Source organism: Giraffa tippelskirchi, chromosome 11 (genome assembly GCF_054371585.1).
Source record: "Giraffa tippelskirchi isolate mGirTip1 chromosome 11, T2T-mGirTip1v1.2.pri, whole genome shotgun sequence".
NCBI classification, from domain to species: Eukaryota; Metazoa; Chordata; class Mammalia; order Artiodactyla; family Giraffidae; genus Giraffa; species Giraffa tippelskirchi.
This window is the reverse complement of record NC_137285.1, coordinates 91811393-91836590: the sequence shown is the minus strand read 5'-3', so window position 1 is coordinate 91836590 and position 25198 is coordinate 91811393. Positions and strand designations below refer to the sequence as shown.

The window sequence follows — 25198 nt, the reverse complement described above, 5'->3', positions numbered from 1 at the left end:
TGGTCCATTTTAGTTCACTGATTCCTAAAATGTCAGTGTTCACTCTTGCCATCTCCTATTGACAACTTCCAATTCACCTTGATTCATGGACCTAACATTCCAGGTTTGTATGCAGTATTGCTCTTTATAGCATTGGACTTTACTTCCAACACCAGTCACATCTACAAGTGAGTGTTGTTTTTGCTTTGACTCCATCTCTTCATTCTTTCTGGAATTTTTCTCCACTCTTCTCCAGTAGCATATTGGGCACCTACTGACCTGGGGAGTTCATCTTTCAGTGTCATATCTTTTTGCCTTTTCATACTGTTCATGTGGTTCTTTTCAAGGCAAGAATACTGAAGTGGTTTGCCATTCCCTCTCCAGTGGACCACGTTTTGTCAGAACTCTCCACCGTGACCTTTCGGTCTTGGGTGACCCTATGCGGCATGGCTCATAGTTTCACTGAGTTAGAGAAGGCTGTGATCCATGTGATTGGTTTGGTTAGTGTTCTGTAATTGTGGTTTCCATTCTGTCTGCCCTCTGATGGATAAGGACAAGAGGCTTGTGGAAGCTTCCTGCTGGGAGGGACTGGCTGTGGGGGAATCTGAGTCTTGCTCTGATGGGTGGGGGATGGGTCACCAGTTGCCTGCTGCGGGGTCAGGGGCTCTGACTGCAGCAGACCTAGGAGGTGCGGGGTGTGAGCTCCACCACAGAACCACCGAGCAGACAACCCACAAACTGGAGGACAGTTATACCAAAGAAGTTTTCACACTGTTGCCAAAGTTCTGGGACCCACACCAGATTTCCCAACCTGGGGATCTGGCAAAGGGACTGAGAACCCCCAGGAAATTTGACTTTGAAGGCCAGTGGGATTTGAGAACTTCCACAGGACTGGGGAAATAGACTCTTGGAGGGCAGAAACAAAACCTTGTGCGCACCAGGAGCCAGGAGAAAGGAGCAGGGACCCCACAGGAGACTGAGCCAGACCTGCCTGTGAGTGTCCGGGAGTCTCCAGTGGAGGCCTGGGAAGGATAATGAATCATACTTTGGTGGTGAAAGCAAAGGCCACCCCACCAGAGTCACTGTTAGCCGTGAATTGACTCACATCATAATCATTATCATTATTATTGAAAGTTAAGGTGTCTTACACTATACAGATTTTTAGTGGGAACAAAACTTAGAGACTTCAGGCCTCTGAACCTGGTTCTGCCCCAGACCAGTGGTAGGACTGCTCCACATCTGCTTCTGTGTCTAGAAGAGCTGGGTGGTGTCTGGAAGTGTCTGCCCTGCTGTACCCCATGGGGTCATTGCAAGGACAAAACGAGGTACTGGAGAGAAAGCGCTTTGCAAGCAGTGCTCTCACGTAAGGAGCTGCTGGGGTTATTTTGTTGGATTGTTCTTGCACAGGCAGAGTTTGGAAGAGCATTCTGGAAATGCGGTCTTAGCCGTGGACTGGTTTCCTGGGGTGACGGGGACCAGCGGCTGAGCTCGCTGAGTCAGAGGAGACGAGGCAGAGCTGCCCGGGTCACAAGCAGCTCTCCCGGTCACATGTCCTCCCCTCTTGTCCCTGGCACCCTGCAGCCCCAGGGGCCTGGCCCTTCTTTGATGCATTTCCCTGGGTCAGAGTGTGTTTTGTTTATCTGTGGAGCCGAGAGCCTGTTTTTGTCAGCCCAGGACAGAGGAGGAGCCTGGCTGCTTCATGCCAAAGGGGATAAGAGCTTCTAGGAGGAACCTGACAGACTTGGGGGGAATCAAAGGCACCCAGCCACTATCTCCGTTTGAAGTCCCCCCATGGGTTACTTCTGTAGCCCCTGCCCTCCAAGGAAATGCACTTCAAAGAGAAGGTGTGTGGACAGCAGCTGGGATCTTCAAAGACCTTCCCAAGGACTCTTAGCTCCCCTCCCCGTTTAGAGAGCCTCAGCAGTGGTGCTCAGGTGGACTTGGTAGGGGACTCGGCACGTGCTCAGCTCCCATAGAAACCTCTCTGACAGAGGCCCGTCTGTGACATCCAGCCAGGCAGGCATTTCCCGGGGGGCTGTTCCTGTACTCCTAGCATTTGATGTGTCTCAGCCAGGCCTGGGAGCGGAGGACCCGGCTGCAGGAAGAGCTCCTGTCTTCTCCGCGCTTGTATTCCCCCTCGTTATTGGGATCGGTGTCCACGTGTCACAAGACAGAGTGGAGCCAGCCCTCCCACTGCAGAGGGAGGCACACGTTCAATTCCCAAAGACATCCTGCACAGGCCCTACAGCGTTTTCACCGTCTCTTGTCTGGGGAGCTCTGGAAGGAGGCGGAGGTGATAACATATCCCTTTCTGATGGCTCAGGGGCTCCCAGGTGAGATGACCGGCCAGTGACTTAGTTGCACAGAAATATCCTTGCCAGACTGTGGCTTTCCATGCAGGGCTAGGGTGATGAGGCAGAAAAGGACACAGGGTGGACTTATAGGCAGGCACCTCTGGCTTCAAATGCCATTTCTGCTACTTCTTAACAGTGAGACGCTAATTTCACTAAGTGGCCATTTCCTTCTCTATAAAACAAAAGATAGCAACAGGACCTACCTCACAGGAAGTGAGATGATGTCTGAGAAGCACCTGGTCAAGGCTTCTTTCTCCTCCAGATGTGATCTGTGGACCAGCACGGCCTGGAAGCTTATTAGAGAGACAGAGTCTCAAGGTCCCCTGCCGACTTGAATCTTCATCTTAACTATATCCAAGTAATTGATGTGTGTGTGAACATGTTGAGAAGCATCGCTGTAGATGGACTGGATTGAGCTGTGTTGCATTATGAATGGGCACCCTGAAATAGCCCTAGCAAGGAGACTGTGTGAACTTCATTAAATGAACAGACACTTGATAATCCTTACTGCCCTTTCTGTAGGCTGGTGTCGAGTGCTGGCACTTTCTGAACGAGGGCCGTATTTCACTGTTAGAATAGTTGCTGTGCTGTCCAGCTTGCAGAAAGACATTGAGGAAACGGGGCACATCACGCCTCCCTTTTGCCCAGCCGGCCACCCTCTTCCCACCCCGGATGCTTTGGTCTTGGGACGGGTGGGGATGAGAGGGCTGAGCGGCCCTCCCCAGGAACCCAGCTGGCTTCCTGCCTCTTGGAGGACATGGCTTTTCATCGCAAGGAGCTCTCTGGGGAAATTGTATACAACTCTGTTGCCGTGACCAGGAGGAATGCTTGTTTTGACCCAGGGCCTGGGGAGACAATTCATTACCCAGAGAGGAGTGGAGTTGGAGGCTGTTAAGCAGAGCAGCAGGCCAACAGGGCTGTGTCTAGGAGCAGAGAAGCCTTCAGGTGTTTTTAGACACGCCGCCGCCACTCAGGACTAGCCCTCCTAGGCTGCATACAGAAAGAAGGCATCGTCTCTAGAAAGCCTTGCAGGAGTGCCCCCACCCCTCAACACTCTGCCTATAAGGTACCTCTTCTCCCTTCTTTCCATAGCATCCTGAGAATGGTAGTGTCTTGTCATTTATCATGTTATATTATAACTGTTTATGTGCCAGCTCCTCCCCTGCCCCATGCTAGGATTTTTGGTTTTGGTTTTTAATTGGGGTATTCAGTTCAGTTCAGTTCAGTCGCTCAGTTGTGTCCGACTCTTTGCGACCCCATGGACTGCAGCACACCAGGCCTCCCTGTCCATCACCAGCTCCCAGAGTTTACTCAAACTCATGTCCATTGAGTTGGTGATGCCATCTTCATCCTCTGTCGTCCTCTTCTCCTCCCACCTTCAATCTTTCTCAGCATCAGGGTCTTTTCCAATGAGTCAGCTCTTCGCATCAGGTGGCCAAAGTATTGGAGTTTCAGCTTCAACATCAGTCCTTCCAATGAACACCCAGGACTGATCTCCTTTAGGATGGACTGGTTGGATCTCCTTGCAGTCCAAGGGACTCTCAAGAGTCTTCTCCAACACCACAGTTCAAAAGCATCAATTCTTTGGCACTCAGCTTTCTTTACTGTCCAACTCTCACATCTATACATGACTACCGGAAAAACCATAGCCTTGATTAGACGGACCTTTGTAGGCAAAATAGTTGCCTTATAATGTTGTGTTAGTTTCTGCTCTACAGGAAGGGGAATCAGCCCTCCATATACATATAGTCCCTCCCTCTTGGACCCCCATCCCATCGACAGAGCGTGGAACTGGGCTCCCTGTTGCTATACAGCAAATTTCCACTAGCCGCCTCTTTTACACACGTGTGTGTAAGCTCAGTGGTGTCTGACTCTTTGCAACCCCATGGACTGTAGCCCGCCAGGCTCCTCTGTCCACGGGATTCTCCAGGCAAGAATACTGCAGTGGGTAGCCATGCCCTCTTTTGGGGGATCTTCCCGACCCAGGGATCAAACCCAAGTCTCCTGCATCGCCTGCACGGGCAGGCGGATCCTTTACCACTAGTGCCACCTGGGTAGTGTGTGTGTGTCAGTCCTGATCTCCAAGTTCCCCGCTCCCCAGCCTTGTACAAACGTCCGTTCTCTTCGCTGGCATCTGTATCCCCGCCCAGCCGATGGGTCTTGCCTTTTGAGGAATGGCACTGAAGAAGCTGTCCTTCCACCCGCAGGGCTGCTGCTGGGGAAGGAGCACCACGACCACGCTTCCACCCCTGTGCTGCCCACCCCCTCTGCTGCCATGCTGTCCCCCCCAGCCCCCGGCACGTCGGCCGGCAGCGCCCACGCCAAGACGGGCAGCAAGGACAGCAGCACCCAGACCGACAAGAGCGCCGAGCTCTTCTGGCCCAGCGTGGCCTCCCTGCCCACGCGCAGCAGGCTCAGTGGGACCCCTTCCAACAGTCCGGTGCTGAAGCACCCAGCAGCCAAGGGCGCAGCAGAGAAACTGGGTACGAGGTCTCCACCTGCTCTCACACTCCATAGAGCTCCCTGTCCTGTCGAGGGGTTGGGGGGGCAGGCAGGGAGGGGCTTCTATGGAGCTGGGGAGGGAGCCAGGCTACCAACCCACTCTCACAGGTTATCTTATGGTAAGTTTGGAGAAGGAAATGGCAACCCACTCCAGTATTCTTGCCTGGAGGATCCCATGGATGGAGGAGCCTGTGGGCTACAGTCCACAGGGTCGCAAAGAGTTGAACACAACTGAGCGATTTCACTTTCTATGGTATGGTTACTCTAATGCATGTAGGCTCTGCAAAGTGTTAGTCGCTCAGTCGTGTCTGACTCTTTGCAATTCCGTGGACTGTAGCCCACCAGGCTCCCCCATCCATGGGGTTCTCCAGGCAAGAATACTGGAGTGGGTTGCCATTCTCTTCTCCAGGGGAGCTTCCCAACCCAGGGATCGAACCTGGGTCTTCTGTATTGCAGGCAGATTCTTTACCATCTGAGCCACGAGGGACACCCTAGACTCTGCAGGCTTTTTATTATTCTGGAATTGAAATATGTGTGCTTGCGTGCTAAGTTGCTTCTGTCATGTCCGGCTCTTTGTGACTCCATGGACTGTAGCCCACCAGGCTCCCCCATCCATGGGATTCTCCAGGCAAGAATACTGGAGTGGGTTGCCATTTCCTTCTCTGGGGGATCTTCCTGACCCAGTCTCATGTCTCCTGCATTGGCAGGCAGGTTCTTTACCACTAGCACCACCTGGGAACCCCTAAAATGTGTGTAGAGACTCCTAAGTTATTACCATTTAAAAGAGCACACAAATTGCATTTGTCCTTTTAGCGTATGTTTTATAGCTAGCCCTTCCCCAGAAGGTGTGCAAACAGACCCTCCGAGGGATGTTAAGGAATTAGCCCCGCCCTCCGCCCCCCAGTATGTTTGGGAGCTGGTACCAGGTACCAGGCCCATCAAGAGCATCAGGTACAGGGATGTTGCCTTCAGGGTGTTTACTCATCAAGGATTCAGTGTCGATTGAAGGAGAGACTGATTCAGTCCCGATTGAAGCAGAAGGTAGATTTAAGGTAGGTGAACTGGCCCAGCACTCAGGCCAGTTCTGAGGAGTTGCTTTCAAATATTTAAGAGAAGACAGGTTGGGAGGAGTTTTGTGATGAGTCCAGAAATGTCCTTGGAGAGAGTAGACTTGGCTTTGGACTGTTCATAGTCATGGGGTGAGGATACCTCTGCTGAGGAATCCTTTGGAGGAGGTGGGGGCTCCTGGGCATAAATGAGTTGTTTCCTCCAATGGGGATCCCTGTGTTCATCCTCCAACATAAACAAGTACACATAATGTTGTTGATTTTTGGAGATTTAATTCTTGGCGTGCCCTTTTGCCAAGAAGGCAGGGAACGGGAGGTAGGGGATACCTGCCTCACTGTATGCACTTGATAATTTGGAGGAGAGGAGGAGGGCAGAGTGGGTGAGGTCCCTGCACAAAGTCCTAATGCCCCCTTCACCCGCTCAGACCTCTCCCATCATGTCCTGGTTGTGTTCTTTGTGTCCGAATCCCAGGCCTAGGCATTTAGCTTTGGTCCACCAAAGCTGGGCTCTATGGCCTTAACCTGCATGCGCCAGTGGTGATGGGTGGTACTTGAAGTGGTTCCATTTTAGAGAGATCTAGGAAGGCCTGGTCCTCATCTAGGCCTGATCTAGGAAGATCCAGGTCCTCCTGGGAAACAGGCCGCTGATATGTCCCTTCTGTTTGGCAGAGAACTCTCCCGGCCACGGAAAGTCGCCTGACCACAAAGGCCGCGTCAGCAACTTGCTCCACAAGCCCGAGTTCCCCGACGGGGAGATGATGGAAGTTCTCATCTAACTCTGGCCTCCCTGTTGAATTTAACAGCAGAACACCGAGGAGCGAGGCACGTGGCAACGAGAAAGAAAGATCACGAAGGTGGCGGATGGGAAATCAGGGGTGGTTTGAGCAGATAAGGATTTCAGATTAGTGAGAACACGTTTTATAAATGTTAAAACAAAAACAAGAGACCTACATGACTGAAGATGAAGAGGATGCCATGTATTTTTACTGCTTATGGTGGAAGAGAGAAGATGCATGTAGGTTTGGAAACAAAGAAGAAATAGGAAATGAATTTTTTTCATTGTACAGAAAAATGTATCTCTCGGGGAGGGTCTGTGTACACCCATTCTCTGGTTATAAACATAAACCTGAGCATGGATCTTCCTTGGAATACGCCCCTTCTCCTTGCCCCTAGCTTGTTTTGAGAAGAACCTCCTAGAAATCTCGCAGTCTGTCTTGACATAACGTCATATCACCTGTGCTCTCCATGATGTGTCCTGTGAATGTGTGTGGGTGTGGCAGGGAGGAGAAATGTCCGGGGTGATGGAGGATTTAAAAGGCCGTCTCCACCTCTGTACCTGCTTGGTTCAGATTTTCAGGAGGTTATGCGGCTTCTTGGCTTTTCTGGATTGAGCAGTATATTCTCAGCAGGATGGGAGCTTTCTGGTCTTGAGGTTCATCCCCCTTCACTTCTCTGAGTTCATCTCTGTCTCTGCTTCATTCTCTTTCATTTTACCCTTTTTTCCTTCATTTTTGTTCCTCTTGTACTAAGCCTTGGCAGAGTTCCTTCAGTCTGGGGTTTCCCAGAGCAGTATCTGATTGGTCATCATGCACAGTGACTAGTGGGACAAAGCCTTTTGGTGGCTTCCTGGCAGCTTCCTCCGCCTTGGAGGAGTTGGGCTGCGGCAGTTGACGTTCTGACAGTGAACTTGGTCAGCTCCGATGAGACAGAGGATTCACGGCCACTGTGACGTCCTGCATTAAGCTCCTGCCACCACAACTTTCTCCCCTCACATCGGCTCTTGCGTGGAGTTCGGTATCTCCACCTCATTGCTCCGCTGAGGTCGGACTTTCAGGATTGCACCCCAGGACACTTGACTTGGTGGCATCTAGAATCTCCCCTGGCACCTCCCCTGTCCCGCTCACTACTGTTTGTGGCCCCTGCTCTGCGAGCCCCTTGCCTCCTTCTGGATGTAGTTGGTGAGCACGCAGATTCTGTGACTGTCAGCAGGTCAGGTCTGCCCTGCTGGGGACTCGCTTTGTGACCTAACAGGCCAGTAGCGCTACAGTGTGGTTGGGTTGTTCAAGGGTTTAGTTCAAAGCAGCTGGTCCAAAGTAAGACAGAAACACCAGGTCAAAGAGCCAGGAATGAGTGAGGTCGTGGGCCCCTCTACCCTGTGCTGTATGCTTTCCCATCTGACTTCTCAGACGTCGGCTTCCTTTACAAACCTGGAAGGTGCTGGATCAGAGGAGAGAGGCTAGTCAGGCCATCAGATGCCCTTGTGGGATCCTGATGAATTTGCTCCCTCCAGGCCAGCAGCATCTGTGTCGCCCCAGCTCCTCGTGCCCACGATCTGAGACTGTCTCACATCCCACCCGAATGAAGCCCTGAAGACCACATCACTTCAGAAAGTTGGCTTGGGTGGCTCCTTTTAGGGTTGGTCTTTTGCGTGTAACCTGGGTGCCTGCCCGCCTGCTAAGTCGCTTCAGTCGTGTCCGACTCCGTGCAGCCCGGTGGACCGTAGCCCACCAGGCTCCTCTGTCCATGGCGATTCTCCAGGCAAGAATGCTGGAGTGGATTGCCATGCCGTCCTTCCAGGGATCGAACCCGTGTCTCTTATGTCTCCTGCCTTGGCAGGTGGGTTCTTTACCATGAGTGCCAGCGGTGGAGAGCCCTGTAACCTGGGTGAGGCCTCCCCAGATCCACGTGGTAGAAGAGGGTGATGAGTGTGGTTGGAGGGAAGGAAACCGCTGACTTTGCCCAGGAGCTTCTCGGAGCTGCCTGGTAGTCAGGGTGGGCAGAGCAAATGCACCTCAAGCCTTGCTCTGCCGGGGACTGTGTGTCATGCGTGTTGCCTTCTGCGGTCCCACTTTAAGCGTCACTGAGGGCTGTGCAGCCTGAGGAACCAGAGCAGCTTTGCAGGGCCGAGCAGTGCTGGGTTCCGACGGAGCAACAAACCTCATGGGGGATGCAGGGGCGGGGTGAGTATGGACACGTGGGTGTGGGGAGGGCAGAGGGTTCCCCATCGCATCTCTCTTCTCTTTCACTTTCTACAAGTGGTGAGGCTCAGTTGATGGCAGTTGACTCTCTTAAGGACCTTTTGACCCCTGATTAATGTAGAGATTGGAAAAAATTAGTATCTAGAAATAGGAGGGCCCCCCCCCCCACTGCTGTCCATGTCTGGGCCACCCCAAATGTGAGCTGTGTCCCCCAGAAATGGGTGAGAGCCAGAGCCCCGTCTGTATGCCCCAGCACGTCTCGTTGGCAGCACGGGCACGAGGCTCGGTGGCTTTCCTTGGTCCCCCAAGTTGCCAGGCTTGGTAGCTCTCACAAGGCACGACATCACCATTTTTCTACTGTGCTGTAGTCTCTGTTGACCTTTTTTGCTTCTGACCTGCCTCCTCTGCAACAAAAGGCACTTACAGCTTTGAAATATCTTCTTTTATGGCAGATTTCCGGCCCAGGGAGGGCCTCACTGCTCTTCATCTTCATAGATTTCCCAAAGCCTTGCTTGCCTTTAGGAGAAAGCAGACACTGAACTCCCACTGTGCGGTCTTGCCGTTGATGATACGTGATCTCATTGGATTTTCGGAAAAGAATCCTTGCTCCATTTTTTCGTGCCAACTGTGTGCAAGCACTGGGTTCCTTTCAGTGGGTCCTCAGACCACACAGGAGCAGGGGCAGGTTCATCCTTATTTCACAGGGGAGGGAACGGGAGCTCAGGGAGGTCAAGTCCCTTCCGCAGGAGAGACCCGCGTCTGGACCGAGGGTTTGGGAGAGCAGCCTGGAGGAGGCTGGGCTGCCTCTGACTCGGGGGTGATGCGCGCCCTTCAGGGTCACATCTTGACCCACTCTGTCCCCTGTATGTGTTGCCTGCACGTGCACACACACACACAGCTCCTCCTTCATCCCCCCAACCCTCCAAACTGCTAGGACTGCCCGTAAACACAGCTATAGATGGGAGTCTGTGTACTGTTAGGATAGGCCACCAAGTCTGTTTTATAAACTCTTACTTGCATGTAATCCAGAGGCCAGGCCTCCTCCAGAACATCCCAGCATGGTGTCTGATCTTGAACTCCTGGGCCCTGTCTCAGGGTGAAGGGTCAAGGCCTTGCCCCTGGGTGATGACGAACTGCCAGTCACCCTGCCTCCTCCTTGAGTGTGTCATCTGGCAGTTTCCACGTGCCGCCCGGGGTGCCATGTGGAGCAGGCAATGTTGCTGCTTTCTGGCACTGATTTCCGAGTGTGCGCAGCGCCTTTCCTTGACATTTTCTTCTCAGCTTGTCTTCCACTTCCCACGCGTTGGAAGCCAGCCACGACATCGCGCTGCGCCTGCTTGGAGCAGACACGCAGGACAGGGCTGCTGTGTCTCTCCCGGGACTTTGGTTGGAGAACAGAGAGTGGGGGCCCTTCTTTCTCTCCTTAGGTTTGCAGAGCTTGCTCTTTGGGACCCATGTGTGTGTTTGACTACACAGGACTTGGGTTGGGTATCCAGGCGTGCCGGAAAGCCCCCTGCAGAATAGTCAGCCGTCGCTGCTGTTTGTTGTCTCGCAGCTTTGACCTTGTGATGCTGAGTGCTAACAGTTAGAGATGTCTCCTGCTTTGTCCTCTGCAGTGCTGGTGATTTAGTCTGTAAGTCATGTCTGACTCTTGTGACCGCATGGACCGTTAGCCCACCAGGCTCTTCTGTCCATGGGATTCTCCAGGCAAGAATACTGGAGTGGGTGGCCATTCCCTTCTCCATTCCTCCTCGGTAGCTGATGGCAGTAGAAACTCCCTCCACCGCAGCCTGAGTCCCAGAGCCTGTTATGAACACAGACGTCAGAAGAGGCAGGGTTCCAGGAGGCCATGGAGAGTAGGTGGCGGGTTGCAAGGTTTGGAGGCAGGGAGCTTATGAGCAGAGAGATGTGTCTTCCAAAACAAAGTCCTGCAGCCAGCGTGTCTGCTCTGGCTCAGGTGGGTGTGCTTCTGTGTGCCCCCAGCGATCTCACACTCCTCCTGAGCCAGGGAGGACCGTGGCCGTGGTACGAGGGAGTCAGAGAGTGTTGTTTAACACAGAACGTCTTGCCCACAACTGCCCGCTTATCCCCAAGCCTGACACAGCTGTGGTGTATACTTTACAAATGTTGGTTTTTCTCTTGGTTTTTTTTGCTAATTAATCAGTGTGTTTAGAATGTCTTCATTCAACATGAGGGTTGTTTGGTGGGTTTGCCCCTTGTGTGTGGCTCCATGGAAGATGGGCAGAGTCATTAAGAAGTTACCAGAAGCTGATCAGCTGGGAGCATGAAAAGGTCAGCACTTCAGTAAATGGATTTCTTCTGGACCTAATAAGCAGTTCTTTTTTTTTTCCCTCTCACTTTTCAGTAGTACTCCCTTTTCTTGTTTGATAATTTAAAGGTATCTAAAGACATGCATTTTAAAAAAAAAGACCTGTATATATGTTAGTGCATACATATAAGGTGTGGCTGTAAGATTGTATGTCGAGTTTCTTTTCTTAATATCCAGAAGATCCGAGTGTTTCATCTCAACCTGCCTTGTGAGAGTCTTGCCGATGACTGCGGTGCTGTCCAAGTAGAAACATTCTGTAAACACCTCTGTTACGATGGATTTGGGGGCCTGGCATATTCCTCTGGTTATCCTTAGAGATGAGGGATCATCACCCTTTGAGGAGGGGTTTAAGTTTGGAAATAAACCCAAGTCATTGACTCAGTTGGATAAGTAAAGATGGGTGATGAAGGTTAAGTCACATCCTTTTAGCTCTTTCTTTTTTAAAAAAAAAGTCCCTAAGATGTTCCTGGGGATGCTGCGTCTTTGGACTCCTTTCCAAGTGACCCCTTCAAAGGAAGGCAGTAATCACTAGTACATGTAACTTCCAGTGGATTTTAAAAAAAAGCTGCTCTCTTGTCACGCCTTGTATGTGTTCACATCTCTGCGTACACACGGATATAAGCGCACATTCATGAGTATCTGTCTGCCTCCAGTAGGAATTCTGTAAAACCGTGTTAGACATAAGTGCATGTTATTGTCATATTAGGCCAAAACTGGGGTGTTTCTTTGTCGTGAAACTTTGCTTCTTCACAGAAATTAAAGTATTGTTTTCAGTATAATGGAGTCCATATACAGCATTCTCTTGTATCAGCTCCTGAAGGTTTGGTGCCCAATGGTGTGTTTTCATGTGGTTTACCTAGAATTCTGCTCACATAGAGACACCTGTAAGTATTTATTACAAACCGGGATGTAAACAGACTGACCCACAGTGGTTTTCTTTGATTTAAGGTGTTTTCCCCCTTTTGCAGAGCGGAATCTGGGACATTCTGTGAGGCGGGGCGGGGCGGGCACCCACCTCGGCCAGAACTCCACCGGCCTGAGTGCCACCACGCTTCCCACCAGCTGCGTATGCTGTGTTCTCTCCAGCAGACTCTGATGTAACATTCTGGCATCTTCGTATGGCTGGTCCGTTCTGGGGGATGGGGAGCCCAGAGCTGCAATGGCCGGATGGGTCTGGGTACAGAGCAGGGTAATTCAGGAAGATGGTGTGTCCCCCACAGCAAATATTGATCCTGTTGGTCAGCCAAAGATTTTCCTATCCTTTGCTGCTTAAATTTGTGCCTTAATATTGTATATAATAAATGGATTAAAAAAAAAAACCAACCAGTTCTTTCCCTGTCATTTGCTCTTTTCTTTCCCTAGGAACTTATGTACCCGGCGCTCAGTCAGTGTGGGTTGAATTTCATCTCGTTTTACTCCTGGAGGCGGCCTCACTTGCTGTTTTGCTTCCAGAGGCCTCCGGTCCCCCACTGCACCCCTCCACCACCACCCTCTCCTTGTGGAACTCCTGCTCTTGATCCCAAGGAGGAAATGAGTCATCCAGGCCACTGGAGCTTGCCGTCCCCCCACCACCCACCCCTCCAGACAAATACGGAAAGAGGAGACGCAGGGATGTGGGCCCGGGAGATAGTGGCCGCTTTGATGGCATCTGAGCGTCCCCTTTGGACGTCCCTGGGCTCAGGGCCTGCCAGTGACCAGCGTCACGCAGGAGTTAACCTGAGTAGCCTGGGCCCTGAGTCCGGGCTGGGGTCAGATGTGTCTCCGCACCTCATGATGGACGTGGAAGATGTTGCTGCCTTGTTAGTTTCTTAGGGTCATGGGAAGTGTGGGGGGCTTCGGTAGAAAGAAGTCACATGCTAAATGGTGGGGGCCTCAGAATAAATGCCAGGAGAGTCCCCAGGTGCAGTGCAGTCCCGAGGGGACAGTGACCGGGGAGCACTGTCAGGGAGGACGAGGTGCCCTCTGTTCTCTCGTCGTGTCTCTTTCAGCGGAAGCCTCTCTTGCCTGCCCATCCCACCCACCCACCCAGGCTTGGCAAAGCCTTCCTCAGTGTGAGCAAGGGGCCCACCTCTAGTCCGCAGTGATGGCTGCTGTGGCCTGCACGCATTCCTGCCTTGAGTCTTCACAACAACCTGGTTGGCCCCATTTTAAAGACAAGGGAACTGAGGCTCAAAAACCTCGGGCAAGTCACATGTGAAAGATGCCAGGATTGGAACCCAGGTCTATCTGACCAGGAGCCCATGCACTTGCAATAAAACGTGGGTAGGGGCTGAGAGCCTGGGTTCTTACCTGTCCTGCCTTCTACCCAAAGGAGCTCTTCTCTGAGGGAACCCTGGACCCCTGCATGCATGCAGATGTGACGCGGGAGAATAAAGGGCAAACTGGGCAGCCCCCAGCCTCCGCCTCCCGGCATGACTTCGGGAAGATAGCTGGAGGACCCGCATGCTTTGGGGCTCAGAGGAGGAGAGGGGGGCTCCTGAGCTGGGCGCCACCCTCTGCCATCTCCCTGCCCTAACCCCATGCCTGCTGCTGGAGAGAGTCGCCCCCAAGCTCTGGCCTCTGTCCTGAATCCTGGGCTGGGGCCTCTGCACCGCAGGGAATAGTAGCGATGCCTTTTAGATTGCCTGGGCTCATCGTAGTCAGGAGGCAGGTCCCAAATGAGAAATAAATCAGGAGCTCTGAAATGCCTTTCTTAAAATATACCGAGTTCAGTGATGATGAAGTAAGAGGAGCTTTTGCTGTTTCCCTGTCTCCAGCCCTTTTATCAGGCACCACCCTGCCTCCCACATGTTCCCTTTAGCCGCCGCGTTCCTGGCGGGCAGACATCCTCTCTTGGCGAGTCTGTCTCCCTCCAAACTCTCCCCTTATGGAGCCCCAGAAGGAGACCCTTGCCATCTGATGTGGCTTTCTGTCAAACGGTGACTCTTCGCAAGTTCTTCGTGTGAAAACAGAGTACAGGGCTCGCAGACTATGTAGTTGGGTAATTTGGAGTAAAATAAAGTGAATCTACTGACCACAGGAGGCAGCCAGAGCTTAGCAGCAGCGTGCCAAATCCTGGGGCTTCCCAGGTGGCTCAGTGGGAAAGAAGCCACCCGCCAGTGCAGGAGATGCAGGTTCAAGCCCTGGATCGGGATGATCCCCTGAAGAAGGAAATGGCAACCCACTCCAATATTCTGGCCTAGAGAATCCCATGGACAGAGGAGCCTGGTGGGCTACAGTTCATGAAGCTGCAAAAGAGTAGGACACAACTGAGCACACACAATGTGAATCTTAGTCCTTGTGTTGGAAACATACCACAGAGCTTAAATCCTGATTGACTTCAGCCCTCTGAGGGAGGGAGGACCTAACATTTACTGAGTTGGCTTTGGAATATTGCATGTCCTTAGCAACCTCCGAGGGAGGTGGATGCATCTTCACCCCAGAGTTTCCAAAGAGGAAACGCTTCCGAGAAGCATGGTGCGTGCCCGGCTGCAAGTCCAGCCCAGGCTGGCTCCTCCTCTAAGTCCTCGACCTTCTCCCCTGTACCACATCATGGCTTTTGACTGTAACTGCTCTTATTTTAGATGGTTTGTTTTCTGGATTTTGTTTTTAATAGTTCTAGAGAGAATTGGCAGGCAAATGGCTAGTTGGGGAGCGGGGGAAGCATTTTTGAGGCTCTTTCGGAAATGTACTCCCAGCAGGAAGCCTGTGTGGATGGACAGACTGAATTCAACCCTCTGGTCTCTTCGTAAGACTTAATGCAGAGCAGCTGGACTGTGTTTTGATGCAGATACACCGAGGGGGCAGCACCAGGGAGAAGGGACCCGGTGACTCAGACAGTAAAGAATCTGCCTGCAGTGCAGGAGACCGGGGTTCGATCCCCGGGTCGGGAAGATCCCCTGGGGAAGGAAGTGGCAACCCACTCCAGTATTCTTACCTGAAGAATCCCATGGACAGAGGAGCCTGGCGGGCTACAGTCCATGGGTCCCAAAGAGTGGGACACGACTGAAGCGACTGAGCACACGTGCTCCTGTGAACCACTCCTACCTTAGGATGATGAATTTTCTTACGGTCACTCTGAAGCCGGCGCTGTTATTAGATCCTCACTTTATTGAAGGTAAAACTAAGAGGCGGAGAACTAAGTCTCTTGCCCAAAGTTCTAGAGTTTGTGAGTGGCAGATTGTTGTTGTTTAGTTGCTAAGCCTTGTCCGATTCTTTTGCGACCCCACGGACTGCAGCCTGCCAGTCTCCTCTGGCCGTGGGGATTCTCCAGGCAAGAATACCGGAGTGGGTTGCCATTTCCTCCTCCAGGGGATCTTCCCAACCCAAGGATTAAACCCTCATCTCCTGCATCTCCAGCATTGGCAGGGAGTTTCTTTACCTCTGAGCTACCTGGTATGCCACCCTGTATCCAGAGTAGATGCTAATTAAAATTTCAACCAAATATGAATTCTCCCAAGTTGCTGCTTTCATGTGTTCAGGGATAGTTTTCAGGGAAACCAGAAGAGGAAAGCTAGAGTAAAATCGTGCTGAAAAAAAATGCACATTAGTTACAAAAACAATCCCATAAGGAAGTGCACAAAATAGAAGCTACTTCCCCCTCTAAATGCCTATAAGTCACCACTGTGAACAGTTGTATTCAGCCAAATAGGTAGGTGTACAGATACATGTGAATAAGTATTAATTTTAAAATTACAATCATGCTAGTTCACATAACGTGTTTTATTCACTCAATAATAGAGTGAATATTCACTCTACCAGCGTATATATGCCTGTCTTCTTATCTTTAGTGGCTGCATAGTGTTTTGTATGGAAGAGGGGAGATGATTGACGTCTATGTGCCGTTGTTGCCCCTCCCCCAGCTACCCCATAGCATTTTCCCAGCAGTTGAGGAAGAGCTAAGAGCTAAGGAACAGGCCCAAACTTGCAGTATTTCTCAGGCTTGGCCAAACGCTGCCCCCGAGTTCCTCCAAGGCCTCGTAACATTTCCATGTGCCCGTCCAATCCCCAATTGGTGATTCCTGTCATGATGACAATGGGATCCCAAGGACTTCGCAGTGCCATGGCCCCAGCTGATGGCTCAGGCCCGACCTGGCCTGCCCTGGTCTGTTTCTGTCCAGAAAACCTGCCAGCTCTGACAGGCTCATTTTCCATCCAGTGTCCTAGCCTTTGGCCCCGAGAAAAACATTTTCCTGGCGTAACCCAGCTCAACATGAGCCCAGTCTGACTTTGCCCAGTGACGTTGATGACATTGATGCCTGTCTTGTCCTCGGCGCTTTCGTTTTGCAAAGTGTCTATCAGATTTTTCAATATTCAGGAGCCCAGTTCATGATTCACTTACCACGTTGTGCATGCACGTGCGTGCTAAGTTGCTCAATCATGTCTGACTCTGCAACTCCATGGACTGGAGCCCGCCAGGCTCCTCTGTGCGTGGAATTTTCCAGGCAAGAATATTGGAATCGGTTGTCATTTCCTCCTCCAGGCGATCCTCCCAACCCAGGATGGAACCCACGTCTTCTGTGTCTCCTGCACTGGCAGGTGGATTGTTTACTACGACCAGGGAGGCCCTCACTTAATCACGCTACTACAGAAGATTAATTATGCACCTAGCACATCTCGGGTCCTGAGGGGAAGCCGGGGCTAGAGATTGCTCTACGATTCCTCTCCTGAAGGAAGAGGAGGCGAGAGACTGAGGTGAACTGACCACCTTCTCTGGGAGAGCATTTTATATCAGTCACTGCACTGGGGGCTCAGAATAGCAAGTACGGGGGGATTCAGAGAGCCTCTGCAAGTAATCAGGGTCCACACTTACCCAGATAAGTGGCGTTTGAGCCTAGGCTTGGGTGCCTACAAGTCAAGATCTTCCCGTTATATCAGGCAGCCTCTGCCTTTAAGCCTAATTGAGGTCCCAGGTACAAGAAATACATGGCTCCCTGCTCATCGTTGTGGGGGTGTGTAAACCAGCTTTCCTGGACAGACCTGTTAAGACCCCATCACCCTTGGCAATTCGGAAGCAAGGAGTTGCCTGATTTCCTGGACAGCTACTGCCATAACCAGCCGGGGCTGTATCTTTTCCCTCTTCTATTTTTTGGCAGGGTGGGGGGTAAATTTTTAAATTTTATGTTGGATATAGTTGATTTATATTGTCGTGTTAGTTTCAGGTTACAGCTAAGTAATTCAGTTATACATATACATATGCCCATTGTTCAGATTCTCTTTCTCTTCTCCCTTCTGCTGTGTCTGCAAGCTCCACAGCCACTAGCAGGGCCCATCAGCTGTCCTGTCCCAGCCTCTCCAGCAGAGACACGGAGCGGGAGGAGCGGGAGGAGCCGGGAGAGCCACGGAGGGGGAGGGGCCGGGAGAGCCCCCAAGGGGCAGGGGCCCGGCGTGCTCCCTGCCCTTCCTTCTCGCTGGCCTATTTACTTTCTCAATTTCATTTCACCTGGAAGGGAGGTAGTTGGCGCCAATAGCCATAAGCAGTGTCTTTATTTAAAATTAAAAAAAAAAAAACCAATGTTTGGGAATTCCCCGGCAGTTCAGTGGTTGGAATTCCATGCTTTCATTGCCAGAGGTCTGAGTTTGATCCCTGGTTGGGAAACTAAAATCCCACATTTGGCCATGCACTGCTCCCAAATAATAATAATTTTTAAATTATAAATCAATAGTTTGTATTTAAAAAATACAAAATTCCCTTTCGCATTTCTTCATGCTGTCTGATCACTGCTCCCCTTTCCCACTGGAGTCATGAACTCAGGCTGTCCCGGCAGTGCAACTGACGTCACAGCTCAGTAATAAACACAGCGGAAAGGGCAGAGCCACTGACTGCACAGTTCTCTGTGCCCCTCAGTCAAGGCTATCACAGTGAGCTGGAGGGGAGCCCTTTGCATTAGAGCTCCTAGTAACAAACACCACCCACCTCTGCTTTCTGTAGAGTAATACTAGATGGCCAATGAGTGGCTGATAAACGTGAAATCTCTACTTAGTAACATTCCCACTCTGTACAAAATGAACCTAAGTACGTCTTTTATTGCTATCTGGAGTGGAGTGGAGTGCGTGCACACTCAGTCATGTCCAACTCTCTGTGACACCAAGGTCTGTAGCCCGCCAGACTCCTCTGTCCATGGAATTTCCCAGGCAAGAATACCTGGAGCAGGGTGCCATGTCTCCAGTGGATCTTCCTGACCCAGGGATTGAACCTGCATCATTTGTATCTCCCACATTGGCAGGCGGGTTCTTTACCAACTAAGCCACCAGGGAACCCCTATTGCTATTTGGTTATAGGCTATTAAAGTTGCCTAGGGACGGCTATGTGATTCCTTGTTACACAGCTGGGAGAATGAGAACAGAACTGGGGCACCTTCCCAAGGCCATGGTGAAGTGCCAGCTGAGTCAGATTAGAACTGGGCCCTCCCGCCGCCCTTTTAGTGTTTTTTGGAGCAGATGGAGCCATCTGCGCTGATGCTGTGTGAGCCTCGGGTCTTTTCAGAGCCCTGCACCCTTTCCTGCCTGGGGAGCAGTAAATGGAGAAGTGATGGGTGTGGAGTGGATCCATCAGGGCATCACCCAAGAAGAGCTTCACGTCTAACTCATGTGTCTAAAGAGCCAAGAGATTTCACAGAGGCATCTTTCCAGACTCGGAGGTTGGGATTTCTCCCAGTGTCAGATCCAGGAGACTGGGGTCCAGGATCGTGGGAACACAGCAGACAATGCTTGAGGACTCTTCCTTTGACAGCCTCAAAACCTGTGACCTTCTAGCAGGGCTGAGATGAGCATGACCCTGCAGCAAGACAGCACGTGAGAACAGCTAAGAGGCCTCTCCCAGGAATGACAGTGCTGATGGCAGATGCAGGGCCCCTTTGTATTTGGGAAACAGAGTTGGAGCGGCACCTCCCATGACAGTCTGGCGGGGACTACATGGAACAGACGGAGTCCCAAGTCATCACAATAGCTCATGATTCGGGACTTCCCTGGTGGTGGGTTAAGAATCCACCTTGCAATGCAGAGGACACAGATACGATCCCTGGTTGGGGAACTAGGACCCTACATGCCACAGAGCAACTAAGCCCGTGCGCCACACCCAGAGAGTCGGCGTGCCACCCTGAGAGAGCCACCTGACACAACGCAGGTCCCGCATGCCATGACTAAGACTCAATGCAGCCAAATAAGCTAATTTTAAAAAACAAAGCCAAAAGACACCTAGTTTATAGTATTAAAAAAAAAAAAACCTCATGATTCATACTGAGAAGCATGGTTAAACGATATAGACCTAACAGAAGCAGAAGATATTAAGAAAAGGTGGCGAGAATACACAGAAGAACTAAACAAAAAAGATCTTAGTGATGCAGATAACCACAATGCTGTGATCACTCACCAAGAGCCAGACATCCGGGGGTCCGAAGTCAAGTGGGCCTTAGAAAGCATCACTACAAACAAAGCTAGAGGAGGTAATGGAATTCCAGCTGAGCTATTTCACATCCTAAAAGAGGATGCTGTGAAAGTGCTGCACTCAATATGCCAGCAAATTTGGAAAACTCAGCAGTGGACACAGGACTGGAAAAGGTCAGTTTTCATTCCAATCCCAAAGAAAGGCAATGCCGAAGAATGCTCAAGCTACCATACAGTTGCACTCATCTCAAACGCTAGCAAATAATGCTCAAAATTGTCCAAGCCAGGCTTCAATAGCACGTGAGATGAGAACTTCCAGATGTCCAAGCTGGATTTAGAAAAGGCAAAGGATCCAGAGATCAAATTGCCAACATCCGTTGGATCATCGAAAAAGCAGGAGAGTTCCAGAAAAACATCTACTTTTGCTTTATTGACTATGCCAAAGCCTTTGACTGTGTGGATCACAGCAAACTGAAAAATTCTTCAAGAGATGAGAATACCAGACCACCTTACCTGCCTCTTGAGAAATCTGTATACAGGTCAAGAAGAAACAGTTAGAATCGGACATAATGGACTGGTTCCAAATTGGGAAAGGAGTACGTCAAGGCTGTATATTGTCACCCTGCTTATTTAACTTGTATGCAGAGTACAGCATCAGAAATGCTGGGCTGGATAAAGCACAGGCTGGAATCAAGACTGCCAGGAGAAACATCAATAACCTCAGATATGCAGATGACCACCCTTATGGCAGAAAGCAAAGAGGAAATGAGCCTCTTGATGAAAGTGAAAGAAGAGAGTGAAAAAGCTGACTTAAAACTCAACATTCAAAAAATGAAGATCATGGCATCTGGTCCCATCACTTCGTGGCAAATAGATGGGGAAATAGTGGAAACAGTGACAGACTTTATTTTCTTCAGCTCCAAAATCATTGTAAATGGTGACTTCAGCCATGAAATTAAAAGATGCTTCTTCCTTGGAAGAAAATATATGACCAACCTAGACAGCATATTAAAAAGCAGAGACATTACTTTGCCAACAAAGGTCTGTCTAGTCCAAGTTATGATTTTTCCAGTAGTCATGTACGGATGTGAGAGTTGGACTATAAAGAAAGCTGAGCTCTGAAAAATAGATGCTTTTGAAGGGTGGTGTTGGAGAAGACTCTTGAGAGTCCCTTGGACTGCAAGGAGATCCAACCAGTCCATCTTAAAGGAGATCAGTCCTGGGTGTTCATTGGAAGGACTGATGTTGAAGCTGAAACTCCAATACTTTGGCCACCTGATGCGAAGAGCTGACTCATTGGAAAAGACCCTGATGCTGTGCAAGATTGAAGGCAGGAGGAGAAGGGGACGACAGAGGATGAGATGGTTGGATGGCATCACCAACTCGATGGACATGAGTTTGAGTAAGCTCTGGGAGTTGATGATGGACAGGGAAGCCTGGCATGATGCAGTTGATGGGGTCACAAAGAGTTGGACACGACTGAGCGACTGAACTGAACTGAACCCTTATTGTGTTAGAGGAAGGATGCAAAGATAAACAAGATGCTATACCTGATCTCCACACCCCACGCCCCATGCTCATAGTCTGGGTGAAAAGACCAGAGGGGACCACAATACCATGTATAATAAACATCAAAATCATGGGTTGTACTGGTTGTTTTATTGGTCTGAAGGAGCAGGAAAACAGAAAGGCAGGTAACATGTGAGTGGAACGTGGATGAGTGAGAAAAATGAGCCAAGGCTGAGGTCAGGGCAGAGGGCACAGCGGGCACGGAGGCAGGGTGTGCTCCGGACACCATGGCTCTGGGCTGCGGGGGCCAGTGGGGATGAGACAGGTGGTCTTCTGTGCCAAAGACACTGGCCTTGGTCCTGTGGTCATCGGTGTTGGGAGCTGGCAAAGGTATATACTGTGATCCCATCGATGCTATTTTGTAGGAAGGTAACCAAGGGCTGCACTGAGTCCTCACAGTGAAGAAGGGACAATAAAGACACTGGCTGTTTCCATTTCTATGACCATGTCACAATTACTCTCAAACTTAGTGGCATAAAACAACTGTTTATTTTGCTTAAAACTTTGCAATTTGGGCAGGATTTGGGGTGGGGGTGGGAGTAGGTCTGCTTGGCTCTTCTTGGCTCAGTTGGGGTGGCTCAAAAGCATAGAGGCTACAAGTGGGGAGTCCGGAGGCATCTCCCGCCGTGGTCTCTCCCCGGTTCTCTCCAGCACGGCAGGATGGGTGGACCTTGGGGTGAATGGACCTTTTACCTAGTAGTTTTGAGTGTCCAATGCGTATGAGAAGAGAGGGCCAGAGAGAAGACGTTGTGCCTTGAGTGACCTGGCCCCAGATGTCACACAGCATCTCTGCCACAACTATTTGTCGGGCATTTGCAAGGATCTGCCAGGGTTCAAGTTTCAGGTGGGGGACAGGGCAGGGTAGACTTGATCTCTTCAAGTGGAAATGGCAAGCTTCTAGAAGAGCACAAGTGCCTGGATTCATCTATTACCAAGACTCTTTTGGAAAAGAAAGTCTGTCTCACTAGGCACCGGCCCAACCGAGTATCCTGAAGTTTTACGTACATTTTCTCATCTTCCTCTCCCCTCTACCTAAGAGGTGGGTATTATCCTGCCCGTTCTATATGTCAGGAAATTGAGGCTTGAAGATGTTAAAAGCTCTGCCCAAAATCACACACGGAGAAGGGATGGAGCTGGATTCTGTGTGCAAGTCTAATGACCTCAAGGTGCCGTATGCTCTCCCTGCTGCAGCTTCAGCCACGGGAAGGAGAGCATGGAGACAGACTACTTCAGAGTCATTGTTCTGCTCTGGAATGCTGCCACCAGGAAGAAGGCCAGCTGACCGATGAGCTGAATAGGACCAGTCGGATTCAGATCGTGTCTGCATCGTGGATGCCAGATGACAGGCGCTTCCCATGTCATCAGGGCAGCCACCAAGGAGGCAGAGCTGACCGTTGTCACTTTTCAAGGGCCAGGCACTGAACCAAGTACTCTCTGTGCATTAACTAATTTAACATTCCCAGGTATTATGATTGTTGCTGTTATTAGGCGTCAACTCATTCATTAATGTTGTGCGGAGAGGACATCACCCGCAAGTGACTTCCCACCTCCTTGCTATGAATCCCTTTCCATCCAGCAACACAATGACAAGAATAAATAAAGTGATAGCCTCCCCTCTCAATGTCACCATCGGCCATGGAGTGGCCAGGAAGGCCTTCAAAGGATGGTGGTCTACAAGGCCACCATCAGTCAGGAAGGCCCCTCTCTGGAGTCAGATCAGTCGAGCGGAAACCAGCTCCACCGTTTACTAGCTGTGAGCCTGGGCCCGTCACTCAGCCTCTTAGTACCCCGAACATCCTCACTTGTAACATGCGAATACAGTCTCTTTCTCATAAGGTTCCCATCAGAAGTATAAGACACCCCTGGGTAGTACCCGGTGCAGACCTTGGCCAGGAGAAAGCATGTGAGAGATGCCAGCTATTGTTCTTAGTGTGCAGGCCAGTGCCAAGGGCTCCTCGGTGAGTTCTCATGGTCTAGGGTCATGCATTGTTTTCTGCAGGAGTCCAGGAAGCAACTGACTTTACTGGCCTTGTTGGGGTGGAGATGGAGTCAATCTGTCCAGCCAGATGCAAGGGATAAGCCAACCAATTAGACTGCGGAAGAGGAGAGCAGTTTGCAGACCTTGTGCAGCTTCATAGACGTTGGAAAGTGTAGAGAGCTGGCCCCAAACACAGGGGTGTAACTGATGCCCTGAGTCAGGGCCCACACAGCTATATCCCCTCTGGACAGGAGGCCCTAGATTCAGGCTCCTATGCTTTGGGTTATCAAAGGAGCTATGGATGAGCAACGGATGTAGCCACCAATAATTGTCAGCATCTTAGCACCTGTGACCTCCATTCTTAACCCGACCCATTTTTGCTTTTAAGGAGAAAACTCTCTGGTGGTGAAGCACACAGTCCTCCCTGGCACTCTGCAGCAACCTTTTCAGCTCAAGCCAGGCTGCAGTCCTTGTCTGCTGGCAGAGCTGTGGTCTGGCGGACAGGTGCCCAGTGGTCTGGAAGCGGAGTTGAGAGAACACAGCAGAGGAGAGGCTGTGAGCCTCCCGCTGGGTTCCTGTCCTTCGTTCTTGCTGTCCCGGCCCTGCTGCGCTCCTGTCCTTCTGGTGACTTGGTGAGGTGCCAAAACATCTCTCCTCTTGCCCAAGCAAGACTCAGGGTCCCAAGAAAGGTAGGCACAGGAGGGCTCCTGGTTCAGCCCAGGCAGCTTGCCCCCCATGCCCACAATGAGCGTAGAGAATCCAGAGCGTGGTATCCTTTCAAACACCACAAAACCAGACCTCGGGGTGTCCTCACTGTGCACCCCCATTGTCAGACCTCTGACAGTTCCAAATGGGAGAATGCCTCCCGTCTTTCTATAGTATCAACTCTGCAGGCTTCCTTGTCAGCTAAATCTGCACTTTTTCTCCTTTCCTTTTTGAAAAGCAAGAATCAATATTAAAGACTATAGCTATACCTTACATCATCACCTTCTTGATGGCAGACACAGGCCCCTGAGTCCCGAGATGAAGAATGATCCCTTCCACCCCACTGTGCGTTTCAAGTGGGAGTTTTACAAAACTGCTGTTTACAGACAGCTTTCAAAAAGCACATCAGTTTCATGTTCTCAAAATCTCCCTCCCTCCCGTCTCTCACCTCCTTTGAAGTTGGCCAGCGTCTCCCACGGGAGATCTGATTGTGAGCTTTCTGGCATTTGTTTGCTTACTTGTTTTTATCTTTCATCTTTCCCACAAGGATTCCAGGCAGCTAGCAGCAAAGTACACGCAGAGAATGGCTCATAAAACAGAAATAGGAGACCTTTGATGTTTGTGATTCCAAATTCCCAGTTTCAGCTCTTCTTTAATAATGCTGAAGATCGGTGATGTAGAATCTTGAAAGCTCTTGGAAGTCGAGCCACTCAGCCTCAGACCTTTCCTAGGAGGCAGGACAGTCTGCACACTCCAGAATCAGTAAAGGGTTGCAGGTTCACCCCATTCCCTCCCTAAGCCCAGTGGTGCCATCTGGGACACAGCCAGCAGTGGGCCAGGGTAGCCAGCAGTGGGCCAGGGTGGCCAGCCTCCCAAGGCAACTCACTTGCCTCCTGAATCATGAGGCCCCATCCAAGACCGTGCTGATGCCAAAGAGGGTATTTGTGGGGAGGGGCAGGTGTGTCCACACAAATTCAATGTGTTCTCCTGCCCCTAGTGTGTTTGATAATCAGATGCAAGTTCAAGAATTTCTATAAATGCTGGAGAGGGTGTGGACATTCCCACTACTGGTAGGAATGAAAATTGGTGCAGCCACTATAGAAAACAGTATGGAGGTTCCCTAAAATATTAAAAAGAGAGCTGCCATATGATACAGCAATGCCACTACTGGGCATATACCCTGAGAAAACCATAATTCAAAATGACACATGTACCCTGATATTCATCGCAGCACTGTTTACAGCAATCAGGTCAGGGAATCAACCTAAATGTCCACTGACAGATGAGTGAATAAAGAAGATGTGGTACATATATGCAATGGAATATTAGCCATAAGAAGGAACGAGATTAGTTCATTTGTTATGTGGATGGAC

The 25198-nt window shown here is 50.7% G+C and overlaps 1 protein-coding gene across 17 annotated transcripts in view; it reads left to right on the top strand.

The window, feature by feature from the left end:
* The window catches only part of AMOTL1 (angiomotin like 1), a 197865-nt gene extending 190821 nt beyond the window's left edge, over nucleotides 1–7044 (top strand). For 16 of the 17 annotated variants that reach the window (XM_081543192.1, XM_081543201.1, XM_081543193.1 and 13 more), the window contains 2 exons: nucleotides 4541–4816; nucleotides 6572–7044. In XM_081543192.1, the coding sequence (XP_081399318.1) occupies nucleotides 4541–4816; nucleotides 6572–6678 (383 nt within the window). In that variant the 3' untranslated portion in view covers nucleotides 6679–7044. Of the gene's footprint in view, nucleotides 1–4522; nucleotides 4817–6571 lie in introns of all 17 variants that reach the window. The other variant, XM_081543203.1, reaches the window with a different exon arrangement.
* The last annotated feature ends 18154 nt before the right edge of the window (nucleotides 7045–25198 follow it).